Source organism: Pteropus medius, unplaced genomic scaffold (assembly GCF_902729225.1).
Source record: "Pteropus medius unplaced genomic scaffold, Ma_sr-lr_union100, whole genome shotgun sequence".
Lineage (NCBI taxonomy): Eukaryota > Metazoa > Chordata > Mammalia > Chiroptera > Pteropodidae > Pteropus > Pteropus medius.
Genome location: NW_024351543.1, coordinates 2,747,180 through 2,768,424, shown reverse-complemented (window position 1 = coordinate 2,768,424; position 21,245 = coordinate 2,747,180). Strand labels below are relative to the sequence as shown.

The 21,245-nt window shown below is 35.9% G+C and overlaps 1 protein-coding gene across 6 annotated transcripts in view; it reads left to right on the top strand.

Annotated features, from left to right (window-relative positions):
- Positions 1 to 292: 292 nt before the first annotated feature.
- Positions 293 to 21,245, top strand: part of LSAMP (limbic system associated membrane protein) — a 570,870-nt gene continuing 549,917 nt past the window's right edge. For 5 of the 6 annotated variants that reach the window (XM_039843062.1, XM_039843061.1, XM_039843064.1 and 2 more), the window contains exon 1: positions 382 to 925. In XM_039843062.1, the coding sequence (XP_039698996.1) occupies positions 771 to 925 (155 nt within the window). In that variant the 5' untranslated portion in view covers positions 382 to 770. Of the gene's footprint in view, positions 926 to 21,245 lie in introns of all 6 variants that reach the window. The other variant, XM_039843065.1, reaches the window with a different exon arrangement.

The following is a 21,245-nucleotide window of genomic DNA, read 5'->3' as shown; positions in this document are numbered from 1 at the left end:
CCCTTTTCTCTTGCACAGTATCTCCAAGCTCCATTCCCTCTTCTTAAGGAAATCAGCCAGGCCTCAGATGGAGCTGTTGTCCTGACAACCTAAAGGCGCATCAGGCTTTCATTGAGGCTGGCTGCTGCTGAAGGGGGCAGTTGTGCAAAGCGAGGGGCCACGCCAAAGGGAGGGCGGAGGGGATGACGTGGAGGGGCTGTTGAAATCTGTGGGGGCAGGGGGAGGTACTGAGCAGAGAGAGGGAGGGACTGGAGAGAAAAACAGGAAAGGGAGGAGGGGGCAGAGACTCTGGGCTGCTGCAGCTGCTGTGTGGGTTTCTTTACACTCCTGGCAGGCTGAGTGCCGGCTCCCTCGCCCGCCCGCCCGCCCGCCCGCCTGTGAAAGTGGGTTACGGAGGGAAGGAGCTCAGTTCAGACACTGGCAAAGGAGCATCCAGCCACAGATAGACCAGAGAACACCTTCCTTTTGCAGCCTTTTCTTCATCTTTTCTAGAGGGTTTTATATTTGTACTCTCTCTCTTTTAAAATTTTGTTCCTTTGACTTTTGCCACCCCGACCCCCCTTGGGTTTTATGAGTGCTTTAATTCTTAGGGGAAAAAGAGACTGAGCAAGAGAAAGAGAGAGGGAAAGTGGAAAGGACCACAAACTGGCCAAGCCCATTCTGCCTTTGCTGTTGATGAAAGCCCTCTGTTCGTAAAGCCCCTCGGCTGAGCCGCACACGCGCGCACACACCCTCCAGAGTACACCGACCCGCACCTCGGCGTGGCCACCATGGTCGGCAGAGTTCAGCCTGATCGGAAACAGTTGCCGCTGGTCCTACTGAGATTGCTCTGCCTTCTTCCCACAGGACTGCCTGTTCGCAGCGTGGATTTTAACCGAGGCACGGACAACATCACCGTGAGGCAGGGGGACACGGCCATCCTCAGGTAGGGTTTTTGGGCAACTTTTCGTGTGTGTGTGTGTGTGTGTGTGTGTGTGTGTGTGAGAGAGAGAGAGAGAATAAACACATCAAGGTTCTCCCTCTGCTCCAGCAGTCAGTCGTTCCAGTAGAAGACTTCCTATAAGAATCTTCTAATTGACATCGAGGCAATAAATCAGTCTTAGAACTTTGGTTGATTACTGAGCCTTTTCTGGAATGTAGATAGAAATCAACAGAAGGATGAGGAGAAGAAAAAAAGAAATTGCCAAATTACTGATATTGAAGAATAGGATTGTTAAGCGCAGAAGTTAGGGAAGAATTAACCTGGCATAAAATGGATATTTCAAATTGATTATTGACCTCAAAGTCTTATCTCTGTGCAGTGCTGCCAAACTCTGAAATATAATTTGGGATTGAAATTTGGAAAGAAAGAGTCCCAAGTCCTTGGGAGTTTGACCCCTGTAGGGGACAGTGAGCTAGAGAAACTCGAATGGAACCTAGCCATAATTCTATTTCTAAAAAGCCCAAGCTTCTTTTCCTGTGTTCTTCTCATTTCCTCCTCTCTACCCAATGCACATACCCCTTGTCCTTTTTTCTAGCTTTCATTGAATTTCCATCAGATACTAACAAAAAAACAAAAAAACAAAAAAAAAAAAAAGAAGAAGAAGAAAAAAAGAATGAAAGAAAATGTTCTCCTTGGAGATCTTTTATAATCTCATTTTATTCCAGTAAAATGACCTAGAGTCAATTTGTCTATCTAGCTAATATTGCTTGTTGTGGCAATAAAAAAAACAGTATACAATAGAAAATAAACCTCTAATCTGTGTGCAAGGAGCTGATAGTGCATAAACCCTGGGGCATCAGGGAGCAGTTCTGTAGCAGAGCTGCCTACAGCAGCAAAGTTTTCTTTCCTTTTCTCAGAAATAAATTTGGTTGGCTGTCACAGTATCCTGCTTTGGGATCTCTAGCCTTGTTAAAAGAGAGAGAGAGAGAGAAAGAGAGAGAGAGAGAGAGAGAGAGAGAGAGAAAATGAATGAGAATGTGGTGTGTGTGTGTGTGTGTGTGTTCAGTGTGTGTGTATTGTGGCTGCCATTTGTGTGTGTGTGTGTGTGTGTGTGTGTGTGTGTATTACTGCAGATTATAAAAACTAGGAAAATCCTAATGTGTAAGTACTCCTTTCTTCATTTCCTGAGCATTGGATGATTATGAATCCCAAAGATCCTACTATCCAAAGGAGATTTTCTCTTCCAGCTTTCCAGTCTTATAAACCTGCATGTGTGATTTATCCACATGGAGTAATAAGATTTATAGAGTAATTTATCTGTTTGCAAAGGGATTTGGACGTGATGCAGAAAATGTTTTCACAAACACATAAGCATGTCATCTCAACTGCTAGCATTCATATTCCATGACATCATTAACCCTTTGCTAGTAAAGCACTCTATATGTATTTATGCAATTCCTAGAAATATTTTTCACTGATCATAAGATTAAGTATGGGAGTATTGAATATCCTGGATGTCTAAGTTTTTATTTAAATGTCCATGGACTTTGTAAGGACTTTCTAAGTCAACAACGCCTATATCTTAAGCTATAGTTATCAAAGAGATAAGCATCTAAATGTTAATTCAGAAGAAAAAAAGGTATTCTTATTATTTCATACACTATATACATAGAAGTCTATTATCTATGAGACACAGTCTCTACATAAATATCTCTGTATGATATATGTTGCTTCTATGTGTCTACAGCCCAAAAGAAATTTTTTTTTTAAATCAGTACATTTTTGTAGACATTACAGTGTAAATTGGGGGTAGTGAGAAAAGGGAATTAAATATTGAAGCAGCTGTTCCTGGGAAAGAGAAGACAGAGCATGCACAGAAGGCACCTGTGAGAGTCCATTGCTTCTCCAGACCTCTCACCTAATGTGCCCTCTTTTTTTATTTCCTTTGCTTTGGACAAGGCTTTATTTCTCGACCGATGGAGCTCCATCAGAAGTAACTATGGAGAGAGTTCCCTTTGTTTTCTTAGCTGACCTTCTTCTCAGTTTCTTTAACTGAATCCAGTAAGCTTTGTGGGTCAGTTTCTTGGTAAAGAATGGTACTCTTGCTTTCTCTTTATAAGTCCAGCCTGGGAAAGGCTTGTTTCTACTTTATTTGTGACATTTTACTGAGAGCAAGAGCTTCCAGGGGAGGAGGGGAAGGAGAATTTGATTCATTAGAAGCCACAGTAGATGTTTGGCACTGAGAAAGTTAAGTGGCCAGAGGAAAAAAAAATCCTCTCTCAGTGAATCTGTGGCCCTGAATAATCTGAAATGGCAGCAGGAGACAAGGGAGGTTTGTAATTCTGGTGGCTCAGTGACAGGAGTTTGGCTGAAGGTCTCCAAAACATTTACCTTCTCTGCCTTATGTGAAACAAGTGTTTCTTTTGGGAATTGATGCTCATTTTTGTATGACTATTATCTTCGATGTAAATATGCTCCTTGATATGAAAGTGTACACTTGTCTTGGGGTCTTGCTCTGTAATTTCCAACTTTTGGGAAAAAAAAATAAGACTATAGAATAAAGGTGACAAAACTAGATGGAAAAGATATACCCTCATGTATACAAACCTAACTTGGTTGTTTCCCAGAGACGATTCTAGACCTGTATGCGGTCATTTATGAGACACTTTAAGAGCTAAAGGAAACCACAATACCATCTTCTATCTCAAAAGCAAAAGAATCAAAGTTTGATCCAGTGGCAGCGACAGCAGCCCCTGGGACTACTTTCTAGATCTACTGAGCCAGAATCCATGTTTATATCTGTATGCATAGTAGAGTATGAGACACTTATTCACAGAACTTTACTTGTGAAGAGGTCTCAGGTGTTTTTCTGAACAGAGTCCACTTGCCTCACTGTTACCCTCCTCTGGATGAGTTTCTAGCACCGGTCTTTCCAGTCCTCTATTCTTGTACAAAGACACACATAGAGATTCACCTCCTGAGTAATCTTGGCAGGTTGAAACTATGTAGCTCTCTTGATAAGGAAAAAGTGAAACTAGATAATGTTCCAATCCAACCTTTAAAATTTAATTTTTAACAGTCACACTGACTATATCAGCAGCATATAACTATAAAGATTTTTATAAAATACTAGATTTCAATGTATCTGTTCATAAGGTAACCTTGTAAAAATTATATATATGTGCATATTTGGATATATAGCATAAATACATAAATGATAAAATACAGATGCCTCTCCCTATTGTAATTTAAAATATTTTAAATTTGAGGTATTGGAATTTTATTTATTTCACAATTCTGACTCAATTTGTTGTTTCCAGGGTATTATAATAGGTTTTATGGCGATAGCATTTTCTCATTTAAATATAAATGCTTAATGAGTGTTAACTCATTAAGAAACTTAGTACCCAAGTTTAAGATAGTTAAATTTTTAAGTTTTCAAAAATTTAGTTCTTTTCTCTCTCTCCATTAATTTCTACATTAAGGGGGTGGGGGAGAAGAAACAACATAAAAGATGTGATTACTTGACAGTAAGATGTAAAAATTGTTGCAAATTTCGAGGGAAAAAAATGAAAAATGATTTCTCTTCTATAAAGCATCTGAAATGCCTGCATTCACTAAGAAAGAGTCAACACTCAAACTCCTGACATAATGTTTTCTCCCACTTACGATTTACTATTTGAAAATGAACTTTGTGGGCATAGGTCTGTAGGTAAAGCTTGTAACACATACAAGTTTTTTTTTTTTTTTCTGTTACTGTATCACTAACGGTAATAAAAATTTATTTGCTATTACTGATACTTTAAGAACCATCCATCATAAAATCCTTTATTAAATATATTTGATAAATAATAGAATATAACATACTTTGTATTATCTAGGAATATGGTATATACATGTTTTTAAACCAAGTTAGTTGAGTTAGTCACTTTTGGTTGTCCTGTGAATTATGTACCTGTGAATTATATCATTTGTTGTCATTTATGGCCTGAGGAACACAGCAGGCAAGTATCATGTGACATTGTGATAATTTGTGTTCCTATAAGTGTGAAACAAATAAATGTGTACACACACAGACACATACCATGTATTAAGGTGATTTTTCTGTTCTATGTAATTTGACTTTGAATGAATTATTTGTAGAATTGTGGCACAAACAACCAAAAGTAACTGACTCAACTAAATCAGTTGGTGAGAGTTAAACATTTATATTTCTTGAAGCTGGTTCCACGTAATAATAAATTCAGGCTAAAAAAGGATTAGTGTATTTTGCTGCAGTCTCTGAGCTTCATGTACAGATGTTTGTGAGTCACCTGATAGGAGGTCACCAGAATGTATGCTAGTCCCCCTCACTGTCATTACCTGAGCTTTAGAGAACCCTTCCCTTCAGGCCATTTTTTTTTTTTTGAGTTACAGCCATTTATTTACCTTGTTCTTTTTTGAATGTCCTGCCTGCTAATTTGTAAGACTCAGAAGACGTAGGCTCTAATTTTGGATTTATCCTTGCATGCTATGTGACTTTGAGCAAATCCTTTAAATATTTTGAGCTTCAGTTTCATTTATAAAATGCTAACACTATCTATTTTAGTTACTCTATGGGGTTGTTTAAGGAAACTCGGAAGAGGTAAAGTAGGAAAATTTGTTGAACTGTAAACTGCTACACAAGCATAAAGTATTAGTGATTTTCCAACCATATGCAGGCAGTTGTTCAAACTTTAGGCAGCCTGTTTTTTTCTTTCTTTCTTTTAAGACCACTGTTTCTCAAACTTGAAGGTGTGCCAAATTACATGGAGCATTTGTTATAACACAGATTACTTGCTCCTTACTTTCAGAATTTCTGAAGGTTTGAGATTTGCATTTCTAAGATGTCCTCGGATGATTCTGATGCTGCAGAACTGGGCCACACTTTGAGAACCACTGACTCTTGCTTTTATAAATGCGTTCTGCAGATGAGCATCTTGAGTATCTCATAGTCCTTTATTAAAATCCAAAATCTCAAGGTTTGTCACAGACCCATAAATCAGAATCTGCATTTTAACGAGATCCCCAAATGAATCATAAGCACATTAAAGTTGGAGAAACACTGCTTTAGACAGTTTACAACCATGGTGTACATTACAAACAATTGAGGACCTTTTAAAAAATACTGAAGCCACATATTCTCAACTTTCAGAAATTCCGATTTAATTAGTTCGGGGAGGGGCCTGGACATGGGTATTTTTTAAAAAAAAATTATTCTGATATGTACACAGAGTTGAGAAACACTGCTTTATTGATCAAAGAATCGCTTTTACAAATCATTTTGGGGGCAGCATTTAATAGATATATGGTAAAAAATTAGAGTCATGTTGTATGGCTTGGGGAATATTCAACAGCAAACATGTAAATATTCATTGGGAGAGATAAAAGAGATTGTCATGGATTCATTTCTTTACCATAGTCTCATAACTTCAATGTCATGGAAAATGGAGTGACTTTATTTTAATATGGATCCAATTTACATGATATCAATTGAAATAACATTACGCTTGAGTTTTTTTAAAGCTTATTGTTTTGTTTTCTCTCTTTCATTTATATTAGAAAGACACAAAACAGTTCTAGTTTTTGTTTTTTTTTAAATAAATCTCTAAGAAAGAAAAGGTATTTAGGCAAGAAAAATGTCTTCAGTGTTAACTTATCAAAACAAGCTTAATTGTGCACACTTATGTTGCCATATACACAAATATATGATTTACGAGGTAATAGTTATGTTTGTAGAAATCATCTCAACTTTTACATGGTGTCAGTCTTTAGCTGAACTTAATGACAAGTCTTTGGGTCACAGGTAAAGACATTCATCAAGGATATAATAAGTTCAGAATGCTCGATAAGTACTCAGAAGACCAAGATCTAAATAGCTTGAAATAGTCTTATCTATTAAATGAGGGTAACTGACAATTACTTGGCCTACTACATAAGCTATTTTTATGATCAAATGAGATACTATGTATCCAAGTGTTTTATAAACAGTAAAATGGTATAAAATATAAGTTCTTAATGAGATAATTATCATTATATACACAGTAGGAATTAACTTCTAGAAAATTAGAAAATTTAGTAAAACGAGCTTTTAATTTTGATTTCTATGGTCAAGGCTGGTTATTTGCTCTAAGAAGTTTGTACTATTTCATGTCAAATCTTTTAAAGTCACATGTATCTTAGAATATAGTTGAGTTTTTTACCTGGAGTGCAGGGCAAGTGAATACTTTTTTTGTAGTCAACTGTAATCAAAACATAATCTCAAGTTAATGAATGATTAACCTTCACACCAACAGAAAAACACTTTGCTTCAGATTTTCTTAATTACTGTAGGATAAACTTGTGGAAATTTAGAGTAGGAAAGGCCTTGGAAATTACTTAGTCCATCACCTCATTTTAAAGTGTTGCAACTAAGAAGAGAATAAGCTAGTTGGATGTCCAAAGACTTGAGTGACCATTCGAGAACTGGATTTCATGTCTTCTAATTTTCATTCAGAACTCAAAGGATTTTCTTGATTTTCATGTTATCCCATGATATACTGTTCTTAACCAAAAAACATGCTAAAAATTGCTAAAGATGTCTCTCTTTTCGTTCTTACTCTCCCCTCCCCTTCCTTTTTTCTCCCCATTGTTCTCCTACCCTCTTCTTTCCTCCTCTCCTCTCTTTATCTTTTTCTCCCCTTCTCCCCTCTCCTCCTTTCTTTTTTTTCCTCTCTCTCATCTTTCCTCCTCTCCCCTCTTTTTCCTCTCTTCTCTTCTCTCTTTCATCCCTGCAAATCAAAGCTGCACTTACCTGTGGAAGACCATCTAGCCAGTGCTGGTCAAAAAGGAATTTTGCAAGAAATGCTTCACTTTTTACATGTCCACCATCTGCCTAACAAAGTAGGTTTTCTTTTCTTCACTTGTAGCCTCCATGTTATCATATTGTCAAAGCCATTCTTGTATTTGGCAGAACCTGTACAATCTTTTTTTTTTTTTTTTTTTTTTTTTTTTTACCTTCTTGCTTTTGGTACTCTGCCTGTTACTCAGATTTCTTATCTAAATTCTTAGCTCACAACCCCTGGTACTTCACTTGGGTTCCTGAACCCTAATACCTTCTTGTTGTTACTTATGACTGTCTGCCTGGTTAAGTCTCCTACTACTTGTCCACCTTAAAGACCCTGAATAAGTTGGCTGCAGTGACATTGCAGTTCCAGTCTCTGTTTTCAGTTGGCAGGCTTCCCTTTGCACAATCTCAAGGGTTGATCTACACATTATAGTCATTGTAAATTGCAGTTAAAATTCTTTGAAGAAAGTAGAATTTTTTTCTAATTTGTACAAAATTTACTTTGAGGGTAACAATTGGGCTGTGGTGGTAAACAGGTAGCAGCTGGACATAAATCTAGACCAGTCTCCTGGGATGGTAGAAGCACTGACTAATAAGCCTTTCCGCAGGTACTTAAGGAATTATTAGTGTGGCATACATAACAAGGTCTCATGAAGCTTTCTTAACAGGTGATCAGTGGAGCCAAGGAGGTCTAATATGTTTCACCAAGAAAAGGTCAGACCACAGTAAGGGAAATAACAGGTCAGCACCTCTCAGTGAGCCCCATGGTGAGGTCCATCAACTCCTGATAGAGACTCAGCCATAAAGCTGAGGCTCAGAGAAGGAACAGAGTCTTTGGGACAAGGATTGACTTACATAGGGCAGAGCCCTTAGGAGTAAGAGACTTATACCCCAGACATATTATTAAAATAGATAACTTGGTCAACGATAAAGGGAAGCTCTGTATCAAAGCTATTGTAACCAAGGGGTGGTGTGAAGATGAATCTCAGTGTAATGAGCTCCATTTTTTAAAACTCTTGATGTATAAGTTCAGGATTATAAAACCTGGTCCAGCTAGGTGGGGGAAAAGATGGAGACAAAGGTCTGAAATGAAGTAAGAATTGATACTACTTGCCTCTCTCTGCCTTAGGTAACTTTACAGGATTACATGTTTAGTCCACGTAGAAATTCTAAGACTCCATATAGTTAGCAGAACCATGGACCTGACTATCCCAGGCCTACTGTTTTTCAATATCATCCTAGAAATGGCACCAGATTCATCAAAGGCTCCTCATCATCCACAACATAAAGTCAAAGCTCCTTATATTGGCTGACTCTCCATGACCTGTTACCTCATTGTGTCCACTAATTCAGAACCACTTACAGTCTGTGCTCATGAGCATGTGAATGTGTGTACACACACAATGCTTGTTCTTACCTTTGTTCATGATGCTCTATCTGTCTGGAGCCTCCTTTCCTTCTTCTCCACCCTACTCCACTGTACTTCTTTGCTAGGTTACCTCCTTGCTATTCCTGCCCTGCTCAAGGTTAGTTTTGGTGCTATCTCATTCAGGAAATTTTCTCTAATTCTCTCAGACTGGGTTAAGTACTCTATTTATTATTGCTGCATATCTTTTCCCCCCAGCTTTATTGAAGTATAATTGATTAATAAAATTTTATACACTTAAGGTGTACAATGTGATGATTTGATAGACATTGTGAAATGATTACTACATCAAGTTAATTAACACATCCATCTCTTCAGATAACTATCTTTTCGAGTGTGTGTGGTGAGAACATCCAGTATTCACTGTCCTAGCAACTTTAAGCTTGCTGCACAGCATTGTTAACCACCGTCACCATGCCGTACATTATTAGATCTCCAGAACTAATTCATCTTGTAACTGAAAGTTGATATCCTTTGGCCAGCATCTTCCCATTTCTGCCACCCTTCAGCCTCTGGCAGTCACCATTCTATTTTGACTTTTTTTGATTTCACATAGAAGTGAGATTGTGCAATATTTGTCTTTTTCTATTTAGCTTTTTTTTCACTTAGCAGAATGAGAGTTTCATCCACATTGTTTCGAATGGCAAGATTTTCTTATTTTTTATGGTTGAGTTATATTTCATTGGCTATTTCTGTATAGATGGATTATCTATTTATCCATTGGTGAATGCTTGGGTTTTCATATCTTGGCCATTGTGAATAATGATACAATGAACATCAAGGTACAGCTATGTCTTTGAGATACTGATTTTGTTTCCCTCAAGTATATACCCAGAAGTGTGAGTGCTGGATCATATACATTCCTCAATTTAGTATTTACTACACTTAAAAAAATTATATTCACTCCTATCTTGCCTAAAATGTACTATCAGCCCTTTAAAGGCAAGTAGCTCATCTAACTTTACCCTTTCATCCCAGAATTTAGCTTAGTAACTGTAAGTGCTCAGATAAATATTTTCTCACTGAATTAAACAGAGAAGAGTACTCATACTGTAAATCAAGCAGACTAGAAATTGGTTTATAAAAGAGGAAACAAGTTATATAGAAACAGGAATGAAGCAAGATATATTAGTAATGAAATCAACCACAACCGAAGTAATCGTGTGTATTGTTGAAGTTAAAGTAGTAAAATCATAGATTAATTCTTTTCTGATTTTTGTAGGGGATATAGGGGGTTTGGCTAGACCCAATTCTAGCATTTTTATTGCAACTACTCTTTTTCAAGCACAAATTTCTAAAGAATGAGAAAAGCAAATGAGGGCATTTTAGGGGGATCCCAAGGCTTCAGTCACAAGTGCTCAGACAAAATGTGCCCCATTTTCTGATAGATTAGCTTCTGAGACAAGTAGGAGTTGCTCAGTGCACCTGAAGTGAAGCATGCCCAATGTCTGTGAAGAGCTCAGCATCCCAGGTAATTCGGAGAGAAGGAAAACTCCTCTATGAGCTGCAGAGGCTTTTTCCCTCCAGTAGTGGCTCTGAACTTTCAGGGAGTAAATTAGGGATTAGAGATTTACCTGAGATGTCAGGATTGTTGTGCAACAGGTATATTCACTTCATCTGTTCTATTCTTTTTATGAATTAAGACAAGGTACAGATCACTCACACTCATTTGACTCAAAGCAGTTATTTTTTCTGAACAATGAAGCTTACCTGGGTTTTACAGCATAGAGCTAGTAACTTGCTCCTGGTGAAATTCAAACTTGAATGTGCAGTGGACTTTGTCAAAAACTCAAATTCCCATCTGCATGTCTTGCTGTAATGTACAAGGGCATTATTTATAAGAGGTCAGAGGGAAAACCTGTAACTGAGGAAAAATACAATCCAGCTTCTCATACAATAATGTGTTACTATTTATTCCATTATAAGTTTTTTTATGATGCATTTCTACATAGAATTTCAATACTTTGAAATTATCTACAGTTGACAATATCCTTTCTAAACTTGTGCTTTAGTCATGCTGCTATTTGCCTCACTACCCTGTTAGGAACAAAAGATAAACATGAAAGTGATGTAGTTCAACACTAAGTCATGCATAGCCAAATGTTTACGTGTGAAAACACTGATTGGGAAAATTAATTGGTTTCCTAATTTCTCATTTCCTGTACTTCTTCAGCTACACCTCATTCTTGCACATCTATATCAAGCCTGTTTATTTTATGGGGTTTGAGTCACATGTGGTTGCTAATTTGTAGCTTGCCTTCGTCTTGAAGTAACCAAAGATTGCTGTAATCTTATACATGTTCATGATGTAACCGTATGAGCATATCTTAAGATCAGCATTTTATATTGCTGAATCATTAATTTATCAGATGAATGGATTTTTCTTTGACTCTCTGACCTCTATTCTTCTATTTTTTGTGACTCTAATATAATGAACTCATATCTAATATCATTTCTATGACAAGGCATTTCCTAAAGTCTGTATGATATTGCTAGATTAGATAAACTCCTAGGTTGAACATTAAGGAATTTAGGCTTTGGTTTCACCAAAACTATTTACTGTATAAAGTTGGGAATTATGTTCCACTGCTTCAACTCCGAAACGGCTGTTATTCTTACTCACCTCTTATACAAAGATGTTGGTCTGATGAATATTTTTTTGCATATCGTTAAGTGAATCAGAAGAAACGCATGATGTTATAAGTGGGATGATGATATGCTCAAATTAAAAACAAAATAAAACAAAACTCCTATATTATCTGATAAAGGTTATGGTATAGGAAACTTAAAAATGTTTTTGCATTAATGCCTTAAACCTTTTATAAAAATAAAACAACTCAAAATCTACTTTTTCAAATAATAAGAATGTGTATTTATATAGAATCTGCCATGATGTGTAAGCAATTTATGTCAATAATATACTTAACTTTGTATGGATGTCTGTAAACACAAGATTTTGTTTATATTTGATTTCTTCTGCATATGTTTATAATTATATATAAAAGTGAAAGGATACATGTGCTTTTTGTATGTACATAAAAATTACATACATGAAATATGAATGGTAATGTTATTGTAAACTTGGGTCACAGCAATCTTTAATAGGAATCTAATTAATTTGATGTACTAACAATGGGGAATTTTACTGCAGAAAACCAAATTTCCTAGGTAATCAAGGATGTGAACAGATACAATATATAAGAAGCATCATAAGATAGCTTTCTTAATTTGTTTTGATTAACATGTTTTATTTTTAATTAATCATTATGCATATGCTAAAATAATTTTGCAAGACAGGTCAGGCTATTATATGTTGGCTGTCATATAGCTCCTAAAGAATAAAATAAAATCTTATAACATTTTTTCTATGTATATTGTAGGATAGACACTAATGCTGTCTTAGAGAGATGAGAAATAACTTCAAAAAAAATGTAAAGTTTAATTTTTTGTATCTGTGATCTCAAGTCTAGGCTAAGTTTTTATTTTCTTTTTAAGTCACCAGGAGACCTAGTGATTGTTAATAGGCATACTTGCTCAAGATGAGCAACTGGCCATTAAAAGAGAAGAATAAGAATTTTAATTAAATTTCAATTTGTTTATCAAGTAAAATGATCATAATTATACTGTTATATCCTCTTCAATACTAAAGACCCAACACATGTGAAAGAATGATTAGAGTAGTATAAACAAGTTCAGCTGCAGGACTCATACACCTTATCCCTAGGTACTAAAACAACTTGGTAGTATGATTGTAGAAATACTGTTCCTAATATTTGAAACCTTGTAGAAAACAGAAGGCTTTTCACAGGATTGGTGGCATTCAGTATTGTCCTAGTTATAAATAAAAGGAGAATCTAATATTAAATCAACAACAACAGCAACCAAAGCCCAAGTACTAGAACATTTTTAAAAGTAAGCAGTAAGCACTAGGAGCCAACATGGGTTCCTTGGGACAAACTGTAATCTGGTAAATAGATTTTTCAAAAAACAAACAAAATTTCAGACTTTTATATCAGGAAAATGCCATTTATTCTGAGCATCTGTATTTTGACAAGTTTCTCCTGATAGACTTATGAACAGATTTTGGGTCTATAATGAGCTAGATTTTGTTTTTAGTTGATTAGATAGTCATGCCAAAGAAATACTGATTGATAGTGGTAAATGATTCTCTTAGTCTCTCTTTGGACATATTCAATATTTAGATAAACACAGAAAGCAAACTATCTATGATATGTATGACAGAAAGATAAAGGGAGTCTGTTGACCAAATTACAACATAAAAATTGACAAAATCTATGGGGGGACAAACTGTAGCTCTATATACAAAGAATGTTATTCACATTTCATAAATATGTGTGATTTTTCCATGTCTCATTAAAAGGAAGAAAGAAAAAAGAGAAAGCCGGCAAAAGCAAAAGAAAGTAAAGCAAAGAATATAGGGTAGTTTATAATTTAAATAAGCAAATTTGACTGAATTATTTTGAAAATGAACATTCAAATAGCCTTATAGCAAAATGGAAATAACACAGCTTCTGAGCCAGGAGTCATAGCTCCAAGTATTACCTCTGCCAATTATCAGCTTTGTAAAAATGGGGAAATCATTTATCCCTGCTTGGCCTAGGGTCCTTTATTTACAAGTTGAATTTGATAATAATAATATTTACCATCTCACCTCAGAAGTTAGAATGAAATAAGGAGGGTCTACAATTTTACACATATATATACACATACATACATGTATGCATATTTTTTTTATAAAGGTCATTTGCTCTTCTGCCAAGGGAAATAGTTTTCCTTATAAAGAAAACTATTTAAGCAGAGACCAGGTAACCACTATTAGGAAATCCTATTTAAAAAAAAATGAAAAACAAAAAACAAAACCTTTAAGTAGGAGAAGGTTGAAATGATTTCTCATATCTGCGTTTCTGCTACTACTGATATTCTATCATTCTGTGATATTCTGAATTTCCACTGTGGTTTATTTTGTGTGTGTTTATTTTTATTTTACTTTTGGTGGTGTCCCATTATAACTTTGCTTATGAAGAACGTCGTTCAGAAATATGTTCTCTAATCATTTTTTCAGTGGATATTAATATTCATAACTCTACTACTTTCTTCCTACCAGAGAATTTGCAAAAATGTCGAGAGAGAGAGACGATATTTCATTTAAATGGTCTGTTTAGGCCTTTCACTTTTCTATATAGAACAATATCAGGACAAATCTGGTCTCAGAAGTATACTTTTATATTCATCCATCTTTATAGAAATAGACAACATTGATCAGATCAAATGATGACCTCATCTTTTACACTTTCTAACTACCTCTATTACTTCAACGTATACATTAATATACGTATGCGTGAGGTCGACCTTATGGTTCTACATACCACTGATGTTCATCTTTAACTGAACATCTTGTTGCCATATGAATTTGAAAATTATGAAAACAAGATTTCTTATGTTAACCTTTAACTCTTCACCCTACCTTAACCTCTTGGTCAACATGGCTCAAATTGTTACCTCACTTACTTACTTACTTACTTACTCTATGCGAGAGTAAAACATGTGCTACCTCCAAATCCATGCTTTCTATTGTCTCCTTTCTTACTCTCAGGATCTAGGTATCCTAGGCCTTGAACCTCCTCAGTTCTGGCTCCCTCTGAGCCCTGACAGGACTCAGTCGTTTCTCCAGCTATTTGGTATAAGACTCTTGCCTGTGCTAATCCCTGCAGATTCATCAAAGATGATCTCCAATAGAATGGAAGTAGGTAGCAGTGTTCACGGACTTTATTTGCCTGTGGGTAAATCTGTATTCCTAAATTGAGGAGTGCTTTGTTTATATCACTCCCTTACTTTTCTTATCAAGTGCCTTCTTCAGAAACAACGAAGCAAAATAATTTGAATGTCTGATTTTTGGTTCTTACAATTCAGGTAACCTCTGCTACCACTAAATATTAGGTCAGCCAACAAATGACATTCACCAGTGTATCTAGGTAAACCATATTTCCAATCTCCTGCTGAACTGAATCTCTTTCACTAGTGTCAGCAATTTTTCTTTATTTTTTGTATGCAGCTTTACTTATTTTATCTCTTTTTGTAAAATGACTTTAATTTACCTAAAGGTTCAACTGTTAAAATTTATAAAGAGCACAATTATCAGAGTATGAAACCATTCTCTTTCTTGTTGAGCTGACAGGTACTTAGCCAATTACCCCATCATTGCCTTAGCAGTATTTATGGTGAAAGAAGCATTGATGCATAGCTTTGTCTATGGAACCAGGTGACTTTTAAATACATAATGTGGTATTTTTGGTAATAGTTTTTAAAATAGTTTTTAAAGAGCTCAAAAAGATCAAGCAAACAAAAGTGGATATTTAAAGGGAGAAATGAAAACACAGAGACAGATTAGAAGCAAGCAGATTAGGGAAGAATCTGGTATCAGGATTTAAGTAAAACACAGCCCCTTTCCAAAGTGGGTTATCTATGTATAAAGCTAAAAATATTTCCAAAACTGTCATAATTTCCCAGTGGAAATCTGTAGATATGAAAATAAAAATGGAGCTTGTTAAAAGATAATGACAGGGGCTCCCAAGAATTACCCAACAAAGTCCTAAATATGTCAAAGTTAATTTCTTGTGGATAAAGTCTGAGTTTCATTCAATCTTAGTACCAAGAGAAAAGGTTTAGGCAATCTGTTCACAGGCCCTAGTCTCTTTGGCAGCAACAGAATTATTGCAAAGTTCTAAAGTTCCATGTGTACCTCAAGTATTACGTGTAGACATTATATATCTCAAACATAAATGAATTACTGTTTTTCAGATATATGTAGACTCTATTATAATAAAAAATACATTAATTATTTTTTTATGAGTTTATGGTAGTTTTTATGGTACCACCTCCCCCCCCCCTTTTTACTGGAGATTTCCTCAATTACAAAGAGGTTAGAAAATTTATTTGATAATAAAGGATTCTTTAATTTAGAAAGTTTGCAGACCATTCTAGACAAGGCAATGATAGGAGCATTTAAAATATAGGTAGGAAATGGAGATGGCTGGCAGGGTGGTAGAGAGAAAGTTATAAGCACATAAGGTAGAGTGTGATTGGAAATACAGTTGTGGGAAAGATAGGAAACGAATACAAATGGATATATAGAATAAAATAGATTTTCAAAGTAAGAGTCATTTATTTGGTTCAATTGAGTTTGAAGGGCCATCAGATGTTCAGCTAGAGTTGTCCATTGATGAGTGAATCTGAGTACCTGGTGTTCAGAAAAGGATCTGAGTTACTTAGGATGATAAAACCATTTTTCTATTAGGGGATAATTTAAACTATAGTTTAGATGAAATTGTCAAGGGAAAGAGTGTACTATGGGTAGTTAGAACGCATGATCCTGTGCTGCACATTTTATGGGGATTAAATAAATGTCCAGTAGAAGTAGATTTACAGTGAAGCTTAAGCTTTGGGGCTCTTCATTTACATGGGCCACCTACTCTGAAGCTTTGTCTCTAATTTATAATTTTTTATTATTTTATTAAACAAATACTCCACAGTGTAGAGTATCCCCCAGATCTGGATCTATACTTGTTTTGGCTCTCAAGGAACTTGTAAAAATGAAAAAGTAAGTAACAATGAAAACATTTCTAATGATGGTTCAGGTAGCTTTTGAAAAATTGCTGTGGGCTGATAAGTTACTATGGATATTTTTAATGAAAGAGCTGACTCTTAAAGGTTATGGTAAAACTTGAATGGGATCAGAGAGAAAAAAAAAAGGCAGGCATTTCAGTAAAGTGAAGACATGCTAAATAGAGTAAACTAATCTCAGGTTGTGGGCTACCAAGAAAACCCCAAGAGATCATTATTTTCAGACTTCTTGGCACAATTCTTTACCTCAAGGCAAATTAGTAATTATAATTACGCCTCATGATACTGTAGATTACTTTGACTCATTCTTTACCATAAGATACAGCCTTACTATGTTGTTGACAGCTCTATATTGTTTAAAAGTTAGGAAATATAGTTATGAGGGCTCCAAGGTTCAGAATGTTGAGAGACTAGACACAGGGCAATCACAGAAGATATATTCACATTTCAGATTTGGTTTCTCATTTGTGCTGCATGCTGTTACAGTTTGTTGTTGTTGTTATCTTGCTTTTATTTTTCTTTATACTTGGTAACTTCGATGAGCTGTCTCTAAGTAATGGAACTTCTTTATTCCCACTGCTGTCAATCTATTCCAAACCCTTATAAGTATATGACTGACTTTAGTCTTTCCATGTATGACTGACTTCAGTCTTACATTTTGCTAGACACTGGGTTGAGCACTGACCATGAATATTTGGAGCTTATAGTCTAACCATCTAGATTTTCTCAAGTGTTTGGATTCTTCTGCAAACATAGCTCTTCATTAGTTCCTTTCTTTGCTCAATAAATTACAATCAGCCTCAAGTCTATGTCCCATCAGCTTCAGTTTTAAAGCACCATCAGGCCTGAGTATATTTCTCTGCAAAACTTATCCTCTCTTTTTGGTGGGAACGTTTCCTGATACTCCACGCCCATATTTCCCCTTTTAATGTTTTATTTTTTTTAGGATGTATAGTTGATTTTTCCCCCTCTATCTACCTAAATTCTACTTACCTTAAGCCCTTCCTCCTGTAAGAGATTATTAATTATGCCATCCTCAATTTATTATTTTTCCTTGTTTATTTTGGGACTTCTGGAAATGCCAAACAGTTTAGTGCTTAAGTGTTGTCTAATGGTTTCTTGCATTTACCTTTGTATCTGCAACTAGAATGCAAGCTCCCATATAATCAAGGAAGGCTGGAGACCACATGAGTTTCTTGGTCTGGGTAACATCTCCATTAGTAATTCTATTGATGTACTTAAGTGTATCACATTCTCTGCATTTTAAAGAAGGGGAAATAAAATTCCAAGGAAAATAAATGATTTTCCAGTGGTTAGCTAGTTGTGAGCAGATGCAGGTTTGAATCATACTATTTCTGCAAAGCCTTGTCTTCTATGCCCCATATATTGCCTGGAACAGAGCTGGTCAAGTAGCAGATTCTCTTAAGCGTAGGTGCAGAGTGGAATATATTTGTTGCTATGCTCCATTCTGTGGATCATATATGGCCAAAGGTATGGAGTGACAATAAGACATGTTTTTCCCTTGTCATAAGTGAATGCAGGGTCAATGAAAATACCAAATGTGAGCAATTCTTTTGAATTTGCTTTCATGCTGATTTTGGGTGATAATTCCATGCTCAGAATTGATGACTTGGCAAAAGCTTTATGACTTAGACATCTAGTGTCACCACCAGATCTAAGTGTCCAGCCCCGCAAATAGGCAATTTATTTGGCTTGGCAAACTCCACTCCCTTTTTCATTAGTGAAGTTGGCCTATTTGGGATGGCATTTTCAAGAGTAATACAAATACCTCCTTTCCTACCAATAAAGCTGTGATTTGCAGTATTTAATCTAGTTGAAAGGCAAGAAAAATGGAAGACTTCATAGAGGAGAAATGAAATTAGAATAAAATGGCACACTCCCCAAAGTTTTCTTAATATGTAGAGTATTAACCTGGCACCTAGCCTTATTTGTTGCATAAAGAGCTCCATCAATCAGAAGAATGGATAGCCTGACTTTCCAAGACTCTTATTAGGGCATTTGACTCATTAGGTTCTGTAGATTTTGGGAGGTAATTAATATGATTTTCAATCCACAATATCTCCTCTTTTGCACTGCATAAGACTGAGTCTCTATGTAAAACCTAGATATATTCCATATAATTTCTGTACTGTCCTTATCCAAGTTCTACCTTTTACCTGCATACTGCTATATTCTGCATCATCCTATGACCATTACCTGCTTAGAAAACTTTCACTGTCCCACAGCACCCCCGCCCCAACCTCCACCACACAGATAATTGCCTCTTGGAGAAGGTAGGGCTATGGAAAATTAGTAGTGTTTTGTCACTAGGTTAGAAATGCTGGATTGAAATTTAAATATTTCCCCAATGAACTATAAACTGCTCTCTCTTGCTTGGCCTCAAAACTTGAGTGTGATTTAATGTTTATTCAGCACCAACAATGTACAGCCACTTCAGAAAAGCATTCTGTTTATCTAGCACTCTAAAGTTCTAAAGACATGTCACATACTTTGCCTAATTAGTTCTCACCGGACTCTACTGAAGAAGGAAAGAAGGACATACACATTTTCTCCATCACATACACTGGCAATAAAGCTCGGACTTTTTAACAAGATAATTGAAGTCAGTGGTCATAGGACATAGATGGAACATAGCTCCCTGAATCATTCCGAACTAAGCAATAAATGACAGTACTTATTTTTCTCTACTTTCTCTTTTGAAATCATCTATTTCTACTGCTTGTTTTAGACCCTAGTTTATTCAACTTTTAAGTTTTTAAGAGAACTGGTTCTTTTTTATCTTGCTATATTCTTCTCTCCTTTGTACAGTACTGTTATCAGTCCATTCTGTTGTGGGAGACATCATCACATAAGGAAAAGATAGTGAAGACATTAAGATGTGCTCACTCGAGCTCTCTTTTTCTCTTTCCCTCTCACTCCCCGATCTTTTCTGGTACTGTGTTCAGTCCAGGCTCTCTTTTCTCATTGAGGCTGCAGCTTCTTTGCTGAATCACTGCTTTGTATTCTGCTGGAGACCATGGAGTATTCCCAGTGTATTTATTTTCTGTTCCTGAGTGGAATGCTGGGTGCTTCTTTGTCCTAGTGCCTTTTGCAAAGGAGTTCGGGGGGCGGAGGGAGGGAGCGGGGGGAATGAGGAAGAAGGGGTAGGAATGCCAATAAAACTTTCTCTATTCTCCACAGGAATGTGCCCAAATGTCTTTAACATTGCTTCACTTGGTGTTCTCCTCTCTGCTGCCCTTGCTCTTAATTAGATCTAGACCGTAGAGAAAATCACTTTGTTAATGGGATGGTTAAAGAAAAAGAGAGGTGGAAGTTGGCTGTGCTCAGTTCTGGCAACGAGTCCTCTTAGGGAATAAAAGTCTCAGATGCCTGATCTAGGGAAGGGATTCTGCTTTCCTGATCACAAGGAAATGCCACTTCCCTTCAGTTGCATTTTTTTTTCCCCCTCTAAAATTGGAAGCTTATTCTCTGTGTCTCCTAAAAATACATAAAACTAATTTGCTTAGAAAATATGGGCCATCCACTTACTCATCAGTTTATTTATGTATCCATTCATTTATTCCTATACTTGACAGATGGCTGTTAAACATTGTCTTAGTGCCAAGTACTATGCTAAATTGTAAGAATAAAATGATAAATGAGAGAAATAAATACCTGCCTTCATGGGGCTTACATTCCAATTGAAGAGAAAGACAATAAACAAGTATATCAATACATAAATAAGAGTAATAGATCGTAGTAGTGCTATAATTGAAAATTAACAGAAACTATGAAGGGAAGACTTTTAGTAAAGTTTCCAGATATTTTCTCTCTGAAGGAAAGATATTGAAGCTGAGACATAAAAACTATTTATGGATGCTTATCAGCACTATTTATTTATTTTTAGCAGTTTTAATGAGGTATAACTTACATGTCATAAAATTCACCCATATAAAATAATCAGTTCAACGATTATTAGTAGATGTACAGAGTAATTTAGTAAATGTGCAACTATTAACACAATGTAGTTTTAGAACATTTCCATCATCCCCAGATGATCTCTCATGTCCATTAGTCAATCTCAATTCTCACCCCAGACTCTGGGCAATCACCAGTCTACTTTTGGTCTCTCTATATTTCCTTTTCCTGGACATTTCATGTAGATGGAATTATACAATATGTGATTTTTACATCTGACTTCTTTCACTTAATGTTTTGAGGTTCATCCATATTGTAGCATGCATCAGTAGTTTGTTCTTTTTTATGATAGAATAGTATTCCATTATATGGCTGTACCATATTATGTTAAATCATTCACTAGTTGATGGGCACTTCGGAGCTATTATGAACAATGTTGCTATAAACATTTGTGAACCATTCATTGTTTTAACATACATTTTTATTTATCTTTT